The 19,421-nt window shown below is 36.6% G+C and overlaps 1 protein-coding gene across 4 annotated transcripts in view; it reads left to right on the forward strand.

Moving 5' to 3' along the window:
- CCDC141 (coiled-coil domain containing 141) overlaps nucleotides 1-19,421 on the forward strand; it is a 127,310-nt gene that overhangs the window by 95,365 nt on the left and 12,524 nt on the right. For all 4 annotated transcript variants that reach the window (XR_011601653.1, XR_011601655.1, XM_070956794.1 and 1 more), the window contains exons 20-24: nucleotides 3,716-3,899; nucleotides 5,078-5,190; nucleotides 6,389-6,520; nucleotides 10,535-11,418; nucleotides 15,032-15,204. Coding sequence is in view for 2 of the 4 variants with exons in the window: in XM_070956794.1 (XP_070812895.1) it covers nucleotides 3,716-3,899; nucleotides 5,078-5,190; nucleotides 6,389-6,520; nucleotides 10,535-11,418; nucleotides 15,032-15,204 (1,486 nt within the window). In the remaining 2 variants the exon portion in view is untranslated. The remainder of the gene's footprint in view (nucleotides 1-3,715; nucleotides 3,900-5,077; nucleotides 5,191-6,388; nucleotides 6,521-10,534; nucleotides 11,419-15,031; nucleotides 15,205-19,421) is intronic.

Below are 19,421 nucleotides of genomic sequence, written 5' to 3' on the forward strand. Positions count from 1 at the left end.
AAAAAGGTGCTTAAATGAATATAGTCATTTAATTTTTAAAGACTAGTTTCTTCTTACTTTACTTAAATATGCAGACTAGCCTGTTTACTATATGTTTTCCTGAACCAGTTTATAATAGTAAAGTAATTGTAGGCAAAAAAAAATGAAACCCACAAGTTCCCATTCCATCTTCCTTTACTTAAAATGTATACTTGGGCACAGAAAATGCTATTAGAATGCAAATGAATACATTAAATATATTAGAATGTATTTCTTACTGAATAACATAGGTAATGAAGACTGCCAATATACATACAGTAATTGGTTGTGCAACTGTGTAACCAGTGGTGGGTTTCAAAATTTTTTACTACCTATTCTGTGAGTGTGGCTTGGTGGGCATGGCAAGGGAAGGATAATGTAAAATCTCAATTTCCTCCTGATCAGCTGGGACTCGGGAGGCAGAGAAAAGATATGGGTGTGGCCAGTCAGAGGTGGTATTTACCGGTTCTCTGAACAACTCAAAATTTCCGCTACCGGTTCTCCAGAATTGGTCAGAATCTGCTGAAACCCACCTGTGTGTGTAACTCCATCCTGGTGATCTGATAGTTGGATTATCAGAGCATCTGGCATTCAGATATTGCTGAGAACTGCTAGTTAGCTCTGCAATATAGTTACAATAGGCCTGTGGACAAAAGGTACATCTGGTGTGTATTACTAAAACCTGACTGAGCAGTGTTGACATATTAGAAATATACCCAGGTAGATTTCAGCCTCATGGGCTGGGTAACACTTTTACCATTAGAGTTTATCAGCGATCAGAGTCAGTGTCATCAAAGTAGTGGGATTTGAATGCCTATATATTAGATTGAGGCATAGGAGTGCTGTTGGGTTGAATTGGGCCAGGAGTTCAGGACTCCTATGGCAACTATAGGCTTATCTCAAGTAATCTTGGACCTGATGGATATAGGTGGATATGTGTTAGACTTTGCTATCACTTTGGAACATTGTTACATGATCTAGATATGGAAAGTATGACCATCATCCTTTTCTTATGGTCAAATCTCTTCCTGGTCCAGATGTAATTGACAGATCACACAATTTGTATGAACTGCTCCAGGAACCTTATTTATTTATACAATGTATAGGATCAGCCAATTTGCAAATAGCAATTCTGCCTGGCTGACATAGTATTAAAAACCCAAAAGAGCCAAGTGCTGATATTTGTTTGGCACCAAATTACCTTGAGTTACCTTCAGAACTTCTCCCACTAGAATTGGCCCAACAAATTCAATTTTGCTGAGGGAACAGTTTGTGGTTCTGTTCTTTCAGGAGATGAAGTGGTCCAAGGCTCAGTGCCAGTCCTGATGAGTCAGGATTCATTAATTGATGGAACTCTGTTTGGAACAAGAAAGCCAGCAGATCTCCTTTGCTGGATTGGGTTGTAATGCAATATTGTACCTTAGATTAAGAACAGCAGTAGTACCAACAACAACAACTAAAGCAAATCAACTATTATAACTAGTTTATGCTTTCTTTCTTTCTTTAAACAATGTATATAGCCACCCATCTCACAAACAAACAAAAGGAATATAATGTATAAAATTAAGGACTAATATGCTGATCCAGAATAATAGTAATTGTAATAGTAATGATGATAATCACCTATATTGTATTATATTGTTACGTTATTATTATATTATAACATAATATTAACATAATATTATTATATTATGTTATGCTAAATTCTTACGTTAGGCAAAGAATTGGACAAAATCACAAAGAATCAAGTTCTGAAAAATGAAGTTGAAAGATTGTGGCATAAACTGGCCATGTCTTCTCAGTGGTTATCAATGCACTGGGTTGCAAACAAAAAAATCTTGAACAACATTTCGAAAATCTGTATATTGACAATATACAATCTGTCAATTACAGGACACAATTCTTCTTGGATTTGCATATATACTGCCAACACATTATGACATTGAGATGATAAGAACTCAATGAGTTTGAAGGCCAACACCAGCTAAAGAACTGGCAGTTGTGACTTTACACTGTGTGTATATAATAATGATAATAATACACTCTAATCAGGGATGGGTTCTAAATTTTTTTACTACCGGTTCTGTGGGCGTGGCTTATTTTGTGGGTGTGGCTTGGAGGTCATGTGACTAGGTGGGCGTGGCTAGCTGGTCAGAGTCATTTCTGGAAGGTCCTCGCACTTACGACCAGTCCTCACACTTACGACCCGACTAATTTGTTTGCTTTTAACACTGATCAGCTGTAGGACGGCCCTTTGAAGCCCCGTGGCAAGAGTTTAAACAGTTTTTTTCCCTCTAGTCATCAGCTGGGACTCAGGAGGCAGCAATAGATTGGGGGTGGGATCAAATAAAAGGTAAGAATAACGTGGGTGGGTGGGGGGGCAGGGGGAAAAACCGGTTCGGTGACATCATATCGTCACCGCTACCGGCTCGGCCGAACCGGGCCGAACCGGGAGGAACCCACCACTGACTCTAATGGAATATATATATATATATATATATATATATATATATATATATATACATAATACATATACAATAACATACATACACAGTATATATACTATCTATACACAGTATATCTTTCTATCTATCTATCTATCTATCTATCTATCTATCTATCTATCTATCATCTCTCTCTCTCTCTTTCTCGCTATCATTTATCTATATTTACAAGTGAAGGAAACCTGCCTAAAAATTTGGTTAAAGTGCTAGCCTTGCATAAGAGTGTCCCAATCTGAAGTTCATGCTCAGCCATGGTATATCTGCTTTTACTTTGTTTGTGACATGGTTTGGAAATTTGTTACCTGAAGAACAATTTTATCCCAAATGAGCCTAACTTTTCTGCAAGGTTATCAAGAGAAGGTATTAAATAGACTCTGGGCCAGATCATGGCCCTTCTTGCAGCTTCAGCTATATGAAATGCACTGTCTCTGGAGATAATTGGTCCCTTTGCTCCTGGTTTTAGAAAGCATCTGAAAACCTTTCTTTTTAAAGTGGGCCTTAACTGCTTATTCAGATTACTATTATGATAGATAGATTGGTGGATTGATTACTCTTAAGCATAATATATTTTGTTTTAGGAAATAATTGCTTTTTTTTTAACATTCTATAACCATACTTTTGAAAGGACATCTCAAGCAATTCCATCTGACTCATATTTTAGTAATAAATTGGTACCATTCCCAGTGAAGAATTGCATGACTGACCACTTCCTGCTGAGCACTTGGAAATATTCTCACTTATAGTGAATAGTTGATACAAATGTTGACAATCTTGTACATATTTTATGAATGTCCTGCAACTTGCTGACAATTATTAAAGCAGCCACTTTTTTTCTCTTTCAATATATCTGAAAGGCAGGAGGGATGGACTCATGAAATTAATATAAGATTGTCAGGATTTAGACAAAATGTTCTTTGTAACAGTCTTAAAGTAGTAGTCCAACATATTGGGTAGGGCCTGAGATTGGTGAAAGTTGTCTTACAGCAATAAGAGAATGAAGATTTAATGTACTTGGTTGCGCAATGTTTTGACTGATTGACTGACTGACTGATGGACTGATTGGATTTTGTGCCATCAAGTTGTTGATTCTTATATTGACAGTTTTTCTTCATGAAGCAATATTTCATAGAATGATTTTACTGGAAAAAATACTAGTATTTGATATATTGGATTTTTAATTCCCTTTCTCTTAGTGTCAATTTTGGTGTGAAGAGGCAAATGCAACAGTACTTAGGGTTGAAAGATACTCAACAGAGTGCAAGACAAGGGAAGCAATAGAAATACTCTACAAGCAATTCAAGAAGTTTATTGATCCTGTGATCCCTCAGCAAGAGGAAAGAATTCAGCAGCTTACTAACCTTGCTAAAGACTTATATGGTAAAAACTTGCAACTTAAAAATCTGATCCGTACACTTTGAATATTGAGTTGCTATTATTCCAAGATGGATGAATATTAGTTTGTTAAAAAAAAATACAGGCAATCTTTGGAGGATTCTGTAAAGATTAATACTAAAGTGCAGAGCCATAAAAATATCAGACACAGTTTTCAAAATCTGCAATCTGGTTTTTGAAAAAGATACTTCTGCAAACAGCTCCAGAATACAGTAATCCAAAATAAGGGAATATGCAGGATAATGACAATTCAGGTGATCAATGGGCTCCTTCCCTCCCTCCCTCCCTCCCTCCCTCCCTCCCTTTTTTTTGTGTGGAAAAAGATTAGAGATTTTTGTTACTGCAGGAGATTGCAGACTATAGGTAGGCCTATAATTTTCTGCCCTCCTTCTCCGCATTTGAAGTCAACAAAAGTGATAATCTTTAAGGTTAGGGAGTGTATAACTAGTAGTGGCATAGCGGTCCTAATAATTTCTATTAAGGAAAGTTAAATTTAATTTATGACTTTTCCCCCAGTCGATACTGTACTTGTGTCCTGGCTTTCTGATACTTTCATACAATCACTAGCATCGAGAGAAAAAACCACAACTGTAATTTTCAGTAAATTTATATAATCAAAACTTGCAACAAAGGGACTATGTATATTAATCACTCAGACTGAAAATTAGAATGATAAATGCAAAAATAAAAATAAATTCTTCCACATATAAGTGTCAATTTTTAAACTTTTAACATTAAGCCAAAGTGTTATAGTGATTAAACTGTTGGACTAGAAGCATCCAGAAGCTAGTTCATGTTCATAGAAGCTTATGGTAACTTTGGGCCAATCTCCTCTCTCAACCAAATCTACCTTGCAGGATTATTGGAAAAGTTGGAAGAAGAAATATTCTACACCCTGCTTTGAGTTCCATACAAAAGGCAGGATATAAATTTAATAAATACATTTATTTTAAAAGAGCTCCTGTTTCATTATATCTTAATTATCTGGAAGAAAGCTTCACTGAACCTACTGCTGGGACTTATTTCTAAGTAATCATGCAAAAAGAGTTCCAGGGCCTGGAAAATAGGTGCAAATTTTCTGGGATCCAGTCAAAGTATCAGCTTTTCATTCGCATTGTTGTGAATAATGCAGATGTTCTATCATTCCTTTTTGTAAACTACAGGTAATGAAGAAGGAAAGAAGTATGTTGAAAAAATAACAGCAAAACACAAAGAAGTTCTTGATTCTATCAGTGAACTGTGTAGTTCCTTGACAGAACTTGAAGACAAGCTTGGGGTAATGTTTTCTTCCTATAGAAAAAATATAATTTTACAGCAGAATCTATTAACTTTTTATGCCATTAAAATATGCTGTGGAGATGCAGGACAGAGATTTAAGGATAGTGACTAAGTGAGCCAGGTACTCAATAATAAAGTCATAAATATGCAGGTTATGCAGAGGTGTGCTTCCAGGGGGTACTTCCAAGGCAATAGCTGAGGATCCTTTGGTGCTAGTGGATTTCTAAACACAAGACACAGGATTCTATCCATACATTGGATTCTAATCTGAAGAGTTTAGAAGTCAGAAATGAGTTTAAAAATGATATTCAAATGCTGAGCCATTATGGTGTCTGTCTTTACTTGGGGTGGGGTATGTCTGAATAAGATTTGACACCAATTTCAGGGAAAGCTGCTTTTCTATCACAGCATCCTCTAAGGCAGGGATATCAAACTGGCGACCTGCGAGCCGGATGCGTCACATGCAGGCCACGCCCACCCCAGCTCCGCAAAGGGGGAAAACATCTTTGACGGCAACGTGGCAAGTTTGACACCCATGCTCTAAGGCCTTCCAATATATCCCAATGGCCCACAACCTACTTAGGATGAGGGAGTGGGGCTTGGGGGCAGATTAACATAATCCATGGACAAAACCTGTTTCACTCCTTCAGTAGGAGTCCTTCTTTTAAGACAGCATACTGCTGCGTAAAGTCTACTGCTGTTTTATCAAATTTTGGGTTATAGGATTTCTTTCATGTTTTGCTGTTTCATCTATGGAGATCCTTAGTCATCCAGGTCATGGTTGTCCCAAAGGTGTTTTTTCAAGAGGACTTTCTGGTTTTTCTTTGAAGACATTTCACTTTTCACCCAAGAAGCTTTTTCAACTTCTTGGATGAGAAGCGAAACGTCTTCAAAGAAAAACCACAAAGTCCAGTGGCCTCTTGAAAAAACACCTTTGGGACATTTTGCTGTTTCCTATTTCTGTGGGACTTTTTAGTGATATGAGCTACCTAGAAGGACAGCTGTGATATAACTGTAAATATGAAAAATGCACCATGAAAAATACAAAGATTATATTGTGTTGCTTTATGCGAATCTGAATCCCAGATCTCCTGCTGCAAAAGCTTATGTTTCCTTGCTTGTATTGATAAAACATCAAATCCCCTGCTGTGGAAAATTGTTTATACTTTGCTTCTACTTTTGGCTTTGTTTCACAGGAAGATTCGTTAAACGGGAAATCACCAAATTCTAATAAATGTGATGATGAGCTAGGAACAGAACAAGACAGTCAAAAACAGAAGATAGATAAAGAGGATATAAAAGAAAGAATATACGAGCTGAAGAAACAGGTTTGTACCCACCCCCTCCCCAAATAAATGTGTAAATCAAACTAAGGGTTGATATTAGGGAATTAATTCAAGCATGAAAATTCTTAAAAGAAAAATCTCTTGCTTGGAAAATATATAATTGGGGAAACATCTCCCACACTGAATTATTTGCTTTCTTACAGTTAAAATAAATCCATTTATGTCATAAACTTGTGTACTTTTGAGAAGGCTTTTTAACATTATCTGAAAGCCCATTTATAACTAAGATGGAAAGCACTGTTATTTCATTCAGCATGGAAAAGGTAACCTTAAGAAAGATAGATGGTGTTGCTTTCCAGAGGGGGGAAAAGTCAGGTTAATCTTTTTTAGGAAATCCAGCAGAGTCTCATGGAACCATAAAGACTAATTAAAGATTAATATATTTACTATATGTACCATTTCATGATTCATGAAGGATAGATTTGTCTGAGGAGTATTATATTTGTGTATATAATGTTGGAAAGTAGGATAGGGGATAGAGAAATACCGTGTTTCCCCGAAAATAAGACCCTGTCTTATATTTTTTTGAACCCTGAAATAAGTGCTTGGCCTTATTGCCATGCACTCAAAAGCCCAATTGAGCTTATTATCAGGGGATGTCTTGTTTTGGGGGAAACAGGGTATTTAAGAAAAGGTGGACAATGGTCACTTCTGGACAGCCAATATTTTTGTCTCTCAGTCCTGGGAATTCAAAGTTGACACATGCTGTCCTATACATTTGGATCTGGGCATTCATACCACTTGCAGAGAGACAATCATTCTTGCCCTTTCTGGCCAGTGAATAATCAAACAGCTGAAGAGTTGTTACATGCTGGCCAGCAACTACCTCCTTTGACCAGCCTTTTCAGACCTCTACTTAAATGCACCACTCTTCCGATCTTCAAAAAATGAAAGAGCTTGTCATGGTGGCAGATTTCAGCATTAATGCTGAAATTTTGCTTTTGGTCTTTTCTATATAGAATAACAGAGTCAGGCCAGTATGAGGGAATTCCAGGAGGTGGGAGACAGGACAAATGAAATAACTCCCTGACAACACAAGGGAAGAGTACATTATAATTTGTGAGGTGGTATTCCCGGCCTTAAAATTGCATATCCCCCCTCTGCAGAGATATATCAGGGTTATTTGCAATTCCAAGTCCCTAGTTAAGTCTATTGGAGGCAGCATGATTTGCATTGGTATATAAGTGCTCCTAAGAGTGGGAATCTAATCAGATCAAGGATTGTATCTGATGATTTTTATGATTACAAACATTGTTGTTTGTACGTACACTGAGCTTATGCATTGGAGACAAATTCCTTGTGTGTCCAATTACACTTGGCCAATAAAGAATATTCCTATTCCTATTAGTGAAACAGTTTTCTAACATTAAGAGAAAGAAAGCTTATGGGAAGAAATATATGAGAGGAATAAGCAATATTTAATAGGTAGTTACCTATGTTCTATCTGATAGTAGAGAGCAAACATTCCATGCCTGGGTAGAATGGCAAAGGAAAGTCTCTGAGATCAGCAAAGAACAATCAGAGGGAAAGACAACGAGAGATAACATTTAGAGAATCAATTTTGTCTGGTGGTTAGGGCACTAGGCTAGAAACCAAGAGATGGGACTTCTAGTCCCTCCTTAGCCATGAAAGCTGGCTGGGTGACTTTGAGCCAGCATTCCATTTCAGCCCACAACTTTAGGCTCAGGTGGCAAGCCAGTCAGTCAATTCCTGTTGCAATCAATAAATCAACAGTTGATTTGAAAAAAAGGACTCTGCACTTGCTGAAAAATTGTAAAAGAGAGAGAGAGAGAGAGAGAGAGAGAGAGAGAGAGAGAGAGAGAGAGAGAGAGAGATTCCCACAACAATTGGTACAGGAAGTATAGTCATCTCACAAACTATAATCCACACATCCAATTAAATCAAGTGACATCCATCAAAGTTCATACTATAATCTTTCATAGCAAATATATTCTTATCTTCAATGCTGTTGAAAAAGAACAGTATTCCTATCCAATTTAAGGCCCTCAAGAAAATTCAAGAAAAGATTTTGAGTTATGAATGGCTTAAGGAAGGACAGCAAGTATAAAATGTTTTTTTTTCCACAATAGCTAGCATAAACTGTAACTTAAATTGGCAGTATATAAAGGTATCCTATTTATTTAGAAAATAGTGTTTCAGCCATTTTTTATACAGACACAAACAGGTTTTTAAAAATTATCCTGTGAAAGCCTAAGATTCGGACAATACACCACATTTTTTTCACGTACTCAGTTACTAAAATTATTAATGTTTCTGGAGTGGGGCAGAAATTCTTAAACATGTAATGTTTAGGCATTGCCACTGCCTCTCACCAATAAACTCTAAGGAAGTTTTCTTTCTTGCCTCTGCTTTTAGAACAGAGGTGAGCAGAAAGTATATTAAGAACCGTTGACATATCTCTGAATGATTTCTAGTAGGGAAAATCATAGTTTAAACAGGAAAATGTTCCTCAGCTAAAAATTTAATGTGTTTTAAAGAAAAGGAAACTAAAATTTTTTAATTATTGATAAATAATTGGATTTGCATAACTTCCTGGGAGCAACAAATATCAAACATAGGCGTAAAAGAGCTTTACTCTTTATTCTTGATTTTTTAAAAAAATGTAGTTAGGTTAGCATTCTATGTCCTACACTAGCCAAGCAGGTGCATCGAGAAATAAAATATCTTTCCATCCTGAATATCTGTAGAAACGGAGCTCTATAATATACCACAAATACAGATGTCCCATTCATTATTAAGGCAAATAGCTAGCTATAAAATTATCCTTCGTGATAATAACATTCAAGCTAGCGGCCATCTCAATAACTATCTTTTCAGAATCTGTTCCAAACACAGATCACTGGGCGGACACAAAGTTATGGGAGAAACAGAATATTTTCCTTCTCAGTGTAACATTTATGTTATCGTCGTGCAAATAGAAACATTAGATGTTACTTCAGTAGTACTTTTCTCTCTTCATTGCATTCAGTAAAAGTAATCTGCAGTCTAACATTTACATAATCAGCTTAATAAATTAAAAGGCATAATAAATACTTTTTTCAGGGATGCAAATTTAGAAAACATTGCTACGATTGCAATAAAAATACATTTCCAAAAAATAGAAAAAAAAACAGTAATTTCTATGTTTGCTCAGAATGATATCTACTCTCCTTTTCAAAGATTATTTTAAAAAGGACTAAATAGACCTTCTGACAGATGACTAAATACATCTTTAAAATTTAATATATGAAAGAAATATGTGAAAAAAGACTAGGTAAAATAAGTTTTATAGACATTATTTAAAGTCTCTTTTGCATCTTCCCTTCCCTTTCTCCTTCCTATCTCTTTCCTCTCGTTCCCTCCCTTCCCTTCCCTTCCCTTCCCTTCCCCTCCCTTTCCTTTCTTCCTTTCCTTTCCTTTCCTTTCCTTTTCTTTCCTTTTCTTTTCTTTCCCTTCCCTTCCCTCCCCTCCCCTCCCCTCCCCTTCCCTCCCCTTCCCTTCCCTTTCTCTTCCTTTCCTTTCCCTTCCCTTTCCTTCCCTCCCTTCCCTTCCCTTCCCTTCCCTTTCTTTTCTTTTCTTTTCTTTTCCTTCCCTTCCCTTCCCTTCCCTTCCCTCCCCTCCCTTTCCTCCTTTCCTTTCCTTTCCTTTCCTTTCCTTTCCTTTCCTTTCCTTTCCTTTCCTTTCCTTTCCTTTCCTTTCCTTTCCTTTCCTTTCCTTTCCTTTCCATTCCTTCCCTTCCCTCCCCTCCCCTCCCCTCCCTTTCCTCCTTTCCTTTCCTTTTCTTTCTCTTCCTTTCCTTTCCTTTCCCTTCCCTTCCCTTCCCTTCCTTTTCTTTTCTTTTCTTTTCCTTCCCTCCCCTCCCCTCCCTTTCTTCCTTTCCTTTCCTTTCCTTTCCTTTCCTTTCCTTTCCTTTCCTTTCCTTTCCTTTCCTTTCCCTTCCCTTCCCTTCCCTTCCCTTCCCTTCCCTTCCCTCCCCCTCCTTTTTTTGCTTTTAAGGAAGAGAAGAACTTGGCTGAGACATCAATTATCTGCCCAGCTGTTGAGGATTCTATTTCACAGGACACAGGACTGTCTTTTGCTGCCAAGGAGGAAAGCTTTCACACTGAGCTCCTGGCAGAAGATGCACTCTCTGGAGAGGAATATGAGTGTATATCTCCTGATGATATCTCATTGCCTCCACTTTCCGAAACCCCAGAATCCAACCTTCTGCATTCGGAGACAGAACTAGAAGAACCACATAGCAGTAGCTCCCGTAGTGTGCATGTCAGCTCTTACACTGTGCAAATGCCAATAAATGCTGGCAGTAAAACAATGGAGGATGATTCCGATCCCTTAACCTCAACTGCTTCTGCTGATGTGCCTGGCCACAGGAACGAGTGCATATCAGAGCAGCTAGGAAGTTTTTCTTCTTCTACCCTAAGCAGCCATTCCAAGGGCAAGATAGAATCTCCATTTGCTCATAGTTCTCCAGAAATGCCTGCAACTCCCCCTGTTTCCTCCATGTTCAAGACAAAGGCTTTCTACTGCATGAGGGGTGAAGTGCACGAGACCCATTTGCAATGCCATGAGGCTCCCAGAAGCATGAGGGAAGCACAGAGCAAATTGCATGACGGAAATAACTTTACTAAAAACCAGGCTAGGCTGCATGCTTCATCCAATGCATTTTCAGGTCTCTTTCAATCAGACTCCACGAGAAACTGTCAGAGGCAGATGGCTACCGGAGAAGAGATTAAAAGCATATCTGAAAAGAACAGCAAGGTCAGCCTTTCTGGACAGGCACCTCACTTCTCCAAGCTTCTGTCTAATGTAACTGTCATGGAAGGTGCTCCGGTGACTTTGGAAGTAGAAGTAACAGGATTCCCAGAACCTACATTAACCTGGTGGGTAGCTTATAATGAAAAAACCTAAATATAAATAGGGTAATCCAGCAAACACAGCATTCACATCACATTTCCACATAATTCCATTCCCACAGTGTTTGCACAATATTAACACTTATTGTCAGGTTCCAGATTCAAAATAATTCATGCACATTCAGTCTATATGTTTAAATAGTATTTGAAGATGAGCGAAGTTAAAACATTTCTATTTAGCAATAGAACATTCCAGCTATTAAACATTGCAACTCCTTTTATGAGAATTGAATTCTTAGAAATTCCTCTGTGTTTGAAGATTAGCTTTATGGTAGCTACAGAAACTGAGTAAAGAAGAAATGCCATTCTCTGTGTTGGATTCAGTTTACCTCATGTCTAGCCACTGATCCACTGATTCAAACTGGACCTGTAAGCCCATAGATGTAAGCCCCTAGCTTGTGTAATTTGCCAGAGATTTGCCTATATAAGATTCACATTTATACTTCGGTAGCATTCATAATTAAGAGACAACTGGCCTCAAGATTTTACCTATTTGCTTTGAAAATGGTAGTCCAAAAGTCCTTTCGTTTCTGCAGATACTTTCCATATAAAGGTGGGAGAACCAACAGGGTATAATTGGCCAACTAACAAGAGAGTAAAACAAGGTTTATAATATTGAAGGATAATGAAAACAAGCTTTCCTGGGATTATTTATGGGAGAATATATACACTAAATAAAGCTGGTCTCCAGTGCAGAGAAAAGTTGATGTTAAATCCCACAGTTGGCAAACAGTAATTAAATTGCATTTATCTTTTGTGTGTAATTACAGCACATTCATATTTACTGCTATTTCTGGCTATAACTCTAAATCCAGAAAGGTTAAGAATTTATATAAGGAGTCCTAGGGAATGAAAAGAATCCCAGTCAAGCTTTAATTTTAAAAAGAAAGAGTTTAGAGCAGAAAAAAGGCCCATGTTGCAAATTAAGTTTAGAATAGTAATGAGTCAAACAATAAAATCAGTTCAACCGTCAATCATCACCTCTTCCATGGTGCCCAAATTATAAAGCTGGTAACTCAAAAGAATTCCTCATGAGCAGAGTTTCAAAGGAGTTTTTCTTACTATTGTAAATAGTTGGGATATAATTTAACAAAATAAAAACTGATGATCTGTTAGGGAGTTTTATAATGCTGGCAAGAGCAGCGGAAATCTAACCCATTTTACATTCTATTCTGAGCCACCTTTTATCAGATTTTTGGTTCCTATTTTGTTTAGAGGCTATTTTTCCCCACAGTAGCCACCTTATAAAACAGATTGGCAGGAGAAAGAGTGACTGGGCCAAAGTTGCACAGGGAACTGCCCTGGCTGAAGATGGATTAGAACCTGTGTCTTCTCATTCCAAAACCTGTATGTTGACCTCTGTACCACTCTGACACTAGTTTAATGTTTCTGATCTTTCTTTTGAAGGGTAAGCTACAAAGATATGATACAGAATTTGAAAGGTTCTGGTAGGCTTGCTCACACTTCTTGGGCTACAGCTTCTCTAATTTCCAACCCAACGTCAAATCAGACAAAGACTAGATTATAGGATATCTCTAGTCAAGAAATTCAAGAATGAAGAGAGAGTGACAGACCTTTGTGTATTAAGCCTAATGTAGAACTTAGTAAATTCATGGTAGAGTGGAAGTGAATAGAAGAGGCTCAATAAGATCCAGATTGATTCTAAATTCATTTCATAGGAGTCGTTATTTCCCTTCACCTTTCTAGAGTTGCCTCTTTTTTATTATAATTTTTGATTTTTTTTCCCCAATCATCATATTCTATCCTATATGTGCTAAATCAGAAAGAAAGCAGAATTTGAAAGAGAAAAACATTTTCTTCATGAGTATGTATAACAAATCTGAAAGCAACTAACACATTTGATAAAATTTGCTAACAATTAAAAGGTATTATTTTTTAAAAAAAACCTGTCACTAAGCTTGCCTGAATCACTAATCCAATTCTTAGAGTTGTTTCTTTCATTCTTTCCTTTTAAAATACCTTATCACTTTCTCTTTGGATCATTAATGTTCCCAACTTAAATACTTTATTTGACACAAAATGCTATTACGGCTTGTCCAACTTCTTAATAAAATAAACTTTTTACAATTAAACAATCTCTGAAGTAAACAGAGTATTATAAAAACAATTTATAAAGAAACCTTGTTAATAAAAAAAAGAAATGTCTCAGTAAAAATTTGTTACGTTCTAATATTGGTGATCATCGAAGGAATTTTTTTTTCTTTTTAACAATAACAGCAAAATGAAAGCAATCCTGTATTTAAAGGGCATTAATAAATACCAGTAAACTGTTATGTAGAAAACTAGTAGGAGTCAGATCAAATGATGGTCAAAAATCAAAGAATTTGTCTGTTTTTTGTTGTTGTTTTTTGTTCCGTCATCAGTAGTGGAAAGAGACAGACATAAAGAGCAGGATTGTGCTAAGGGACTAAAATTCACTAGAGTGAAACAATTTGGGCATAGAGGTTTTCTGATTTGCTTAACCAAAGTGAAGAGGTCACCTAATTCACCTTAACAATGCTGTTGGTGTGACCCTGAAGCCCTTCATGATAGTGCCCAGGAGAAGATCCTTTCAGCCTTTTTTTTTTCCAGTGCTGGCCAAGTGCTTCGATACTGAAAGCTTTTGTATTCTCCATAGCAAGTGCCAAAGTCACCCAGGTGCTTTGGGATTGCCTGAAGTGTGCATCAGAGTTCTTAGACAGTATGTCCTGGAGGAGGTGAGCTAGCAGTATTGTCCACCCACTTATTCTAGTATTTGCTAACCTAAGAAATAAGAGCCGTGGTGACGCAGTGGTTAGAATGCAATACTGCAGGCTAACTCACTGTTCACTCCAGGAGTTTGATACTGAGTGGCTCAAGGTTGACTCAGCCTTCCATCCTTCCGAGGTTGGTAAAATGAGGACCCAGATTGTTGGGGGTAATAGGCTGTCTTTGTACACCACTTAGAGAGGGTGTGAAGCAGTATATAAGCCTAAGAGCTATTGCTATTGCTAAGCTCTTTTCCTTCAAAACATCCCACAGCCGTGAGACAGACCATTGCTCTGTTTTACTAATAGATACAAATTTAAATAAAAATTTCTAGCAGGGTTTTTGCCTTTATTGAAAATGTATGAATTTAAGATCCATTTGCTCCTCATTTACAACAATTAATCAACAATTATAGCAATTCATTGCATGGGATATCTTTACAGGAGAAAACCAACACTTTCTGTATATATATATATATTTACTCACAGTGTTATGTCCTTGTTAGGGACAAACAGACTGAGGCAGTATTTAAACCTCTGGCCTAGTCATACTGTAGTCCAATAAAGGCTATGTGAAGATCTATTTCTAAAGAATATTTCAGTTTTTAGGGCGTTATTTTATTTGTTTCCTTGCTACTAACACTTTTCTTCTATTTTTTTAACCACAAATCTACTTTCTTTTAAATATGATGTGATGGGAAGCTACAATTATAAATGGTTTCTACTCTTAACCTACTTTCATATTCCATAAGACTTTGCCTGACATCGCAGATTACCATTGCTTCATCCAACATTCATATTAACCTGACTTGAAACCTGACTCTCTACTCCAGGTACAAGAAGGGCCAGAGAGTGACGGGAGATGAGCACATAAAGCTCTTACACCAGGATACACAATATACATTGTTCATTGAGAAGGTGTATGATTCAGATGCTGGACTGTATGTGGTTCGGGCTAAAAATTCTAGCGGCACAGTGTCCTCCAGTGCCATCCTCCGGGTGAAAGGTAACTGGCCATCTATAAAAAGAGTAGACTGGATAACCCTTTGTGCTTTCTACTTGATTGCGTCACTCGCCCACTGGTTATTCACTTAGCACAGCCAACTGACTTCACTGGACTTTAACACTCACCAAAGGAGTCAACAGCAAGCAACCATATTTTGATGCACCTCACTTCACCTTTGACACTTTTGCTGATCGGTCACGCTGAATGTAGTGCTTTTGATATTCTTGTCCCGGGCATACTAAAGGAAGTTATCCTTTAGTCTACAGTACAATGGTATAATGCAAAGAGATATGTATGCATGGGGGGAAATGTTCTTTATTAGATAATGAAGATGATTGTATGAATATAAATATACCTCTAAAGATTATGAGAAAATATGTCACTGGGCTATGATTGATCTGTGTAACACAATATGCTTGCTTCATTCTATATACAGCTTACAAATATATTGTTTTGATGCTACTTTATGAAAAAGCAATATATACAGAAAGAGAATATTTTTGTACCTTATATACACGTGCACCATTTCTATATAGAATGTCACTATTAAAGCTGAAGGAATAATAGCTTAAAGCCGCTAACAATACAAACCTATGTATGAACATTTAGTTTGTCTATGCTTAATTCAATTTACTTCCTTTTAGGATTGCAATCACAATACTGTACTTATTCTTTTAAAAAATCAGAAACGTCAAACAATTTAGTGTGAGAAAAATGAGAAGTATTTGTTTGAAATGAGTGAAAAGTTTTTTAAAAATGTAATAGGCACAAGGCAAATAATAGAAATAATTTTAGATTGTTAAAATAATGAAAAATTGATAACAGTAAAATATAGTATTAGAGACTAAACTAGTTTTTTTATTTTTTAAATGTGATAAAAGAAGCAGCATTGTATGTTTTCACTCCAATGGGTGTAACAGATTTGATTCTTCAACTTATTGTGAGTTTTGACAAAGAGAAGAAAAGAAGCAGTGGCTTTCAAGGAGTGATTTGTCTTATAAATTCTCACTGTATTCAAATGACACAGTATTCATAATGAATTCTTGCCATTATTTAAAAAATAGACGTATATTGCATCTCTATCATTTAAAGCATGGTTGACAACAATGTATATTTAATTGGAAATTGACTTTTCTATAACAATTGTTCTATGAATTATGTGCAAGAAAAAAGGTACAGAAATCTTTTAGAACAAATTTGCAAAATGAAAAGAAATCTTGCGGTATGCAGTAGAAGATTATATACTGTAAATGGTAAGGATATGATGCAATAACGAAGGACATCCATCAGATTTTCTATAGTGCTGTAAAAGTAAATATTTTATAGTTTTAATTCATCAGATTAGTTATTCAATAGTCCTGTAAAACATGAACTCTTTTTGGGTTCCTGAAGTGAAGGGAAAACTGGCTGGTCCAGAAAAAAGTTATGCTAGCTCAATGAATAGAAAATATTTTGCAGGTCATGTGTAACATTTTCTTTAAATGCAGTCTGTTCATGAAAAATGAATGTATGAAGGTTTATGTCCAATGAAATGCTTCTTTTGGGACTCATTACAAAAATCCAGAACTGCGTACATTGAAAAAAGAGGCCCATTTTGCTTTTTCTACTCTATTAATAGTTCCTACCCTAAAAAGAGAACTAAGGTTTACTCACAGTAAAGGATTACTAAACTGCCAGACTGAGATAAAATTAATATGCTCAGGTTTTATGAAATCAAGGGGACAAATTAATCACTTATGACAGGACATAAAGTGCATCTGAATGTCTCTAAGCAACAGCTATAGATACTTTCTTTCAGTAATGTCTTAATTTGCAGGACTTTTTTTTTTTCAATCTTTGAGACACTGTGATCTAATGCTATCATCCCATGCCATTTTAAAAAAAAAGGCCTAAGCGAGCCCACCTGTAAGAGATTGGAATCTATTACTATCTTTTCGGTAATATTAAATGGCTGTTGCAAACGTATGTGTTCAATGAATGGATCTTGGGATTCCCCCCATGTCTTTTTGAGTTACATTATGGAATAAAAGAAGGATAAGCTTAACAACAACATATGAAACTAAGGTTTCAAGCCAGGAAAATATGTTGCTTTCAGTGACCCTTGAGGTATCCTAAGTGGTTGGCATGCGCTGGTGATAACATTAGATACCATATTTTTCAGAGTATAAGATGCACCTTTTTCCCCCAAAAAAGAGGGTGAAAATCTGGGTGGGTCTTATACTCCGAATGTAGCCCTGCCCAGCTTCTCAAACAGCGGTTTCAGAGGCTGAAAAAAGCATCAGAAATGAAGTTCCAAACAGAGCTTCAGAAAAAAAGTCCCCAAATAGAGCTTCAGGGCCTTTTTTTTCTGAAGCTCTGTTTCGGAGGCTTTCAGAGGCAGGAAAAAAAGTTTTTCCTGAAACAGAGTTTCAGAAGTTTCAGAGGCAGAAAAAAAAGCAAGGCACAGAGCTCACAACCAAGGAACTTGTTGCTAAAATTCACCTCTGGGAACAGCTGATTGGGGTATTCCGGGAGGCTGATCCACCTGCCAATCAGCTTTTTTCTTATTTTCCTCCCCCAAAACTAAGGTGCGTCTTATACTCTGAAAAATACGGTAATTATTTAGTTCAGTTATTCACAGTAAAAGCTTTCTCTCGTGTAAAAGCTAGTACTTTTTTGCCTACAGATTCGTGGCTAAACAAACAAACAAACCAAGAGAGTTAAGTGTTTAGATTTTTTTGTCTGATTAAGTGCACATCTTGAAACAAAACTAAGTTTTGGAACACCTTTTGCTGTTCCTTTTCACAGAAAAAACAGTGAGATGATATCTCTGTCCTGTACTAACTGTATTTCTACCTGTCCTTTTTGAAGATGGTTGTAGTTGAATACTTTGGAGCGGAAGATTGTTTTATGGGATCCAGATGCCCCATTGTGGCAAACTAAAACAGTACAGAGTTGAACCAAATGAGAATAGAAAACAGATACAAAGTAAGAGCAAAAAGGAGCCTGGCTTGATTGAATGCCGATTTTTAAAATATTGATATTTTACTATGTCTTAGGTGAGTAAATTACCCATTTAGGAAAAAATGCAAGAGTTGGATGATGTAATTCTTGGATTCTATCTTTTAGAGATTTTGTTTCTCTTTTGCTTTCCATCTTGGCAACTTTGAGGAATTTATTTTATCAATTGAGACAGTAGGTTTATTTTAAAAAACAAAGCAGGTTTGTGGACTGGAGACCCATTGGCCACTTTTTCTCCAACCTGATGTCTCTCTGATGGGAGCTGAAAGGGAGCTGTGTCCTTCTGAAATCCTAAAGAGAGAAGAATGCTGCGATGCAGGAATGTGTTAATGGCTTATTGGTCACTGAAGTAATCCAATCTTGTATTTGGAAGCAGGAAGAGTGTACCTAAAACTTGTTGGGCTCCTAACATGAAGGCAGATCAGTGAGGAATATTTTTTCCTAGTGCTTGAAAAAATGGCAAATGACAGACACATTATCCCTGAAGACAGTGATGTATGAGTGAATTCTGATCAACTGTTTACTGGTTTTAATCATTTTTAATTTTATTTATATAAGTTTGCTTTTGTTGTTTGAAACTGTGAGCTGCTTAGAATTACTTGTTTATTTTGTTACAATTTTGTTAGCTTTATATCCTATGAATTTATGCACGCAGGAGCTTAAATGTATGTACATAGCATTTCTTCCAATTCCCCCCCCCCACAAACTTAGAATTTACCTACCCTGGGAGGTAGGTTGGAATGAGATGGAGTGACTAATCAAAGTCACTCCATGAATTTTCACAAGACAGGACATTTTACCCAATGTTTCAACTGCTACACTAGTCTTGTTTTGCATGGAAGAGAATCCAGATTCAAGCCCAGCATTTCCAGATGTCTAAAAAAAAGTTCTGGCTTGGAACTACTTGCCCTAAATTTTGATTTAAAAAATTCTAGTGAATTTTATTTATTCTAAATAAAATGATATTATTCTCATCCTACTACTTCAGTGGTTACCAATGGGACTATTTTCCTTAGAGTTAAGATGAGATATGGTACTCAGAAATGTCGCCTCTTGTCCCCTTTAAACTTTGATGTTGGAACATGTGCATATTTAATTAGATGGCCAGGTGACCTTGTGGTGGCTCCAGGCATAGGAACCAAATACAAATTGTTATAAGCAGATAGTATTTAATCCCTTTTAACAATTCTGTAAAGAACTTTACCTAGGTACGAACA

Source organism: Pituophis catenifer, unplaced genomic scaffold (assembly GCF_029215685.1).
Source record: "Pituophis catenifer annectens isolate HBS135680 unplaced genomic scaffold, rPitCat1.0.hap2 SCAF_1, whole genome shotgun sequence".
Classification (NCBI taxonomy): Eukaryota; Metazoa; Chordata; class Lepidosauria; order Squamata; family Colubridae; genus Pituophis; species Pituophis catenifer.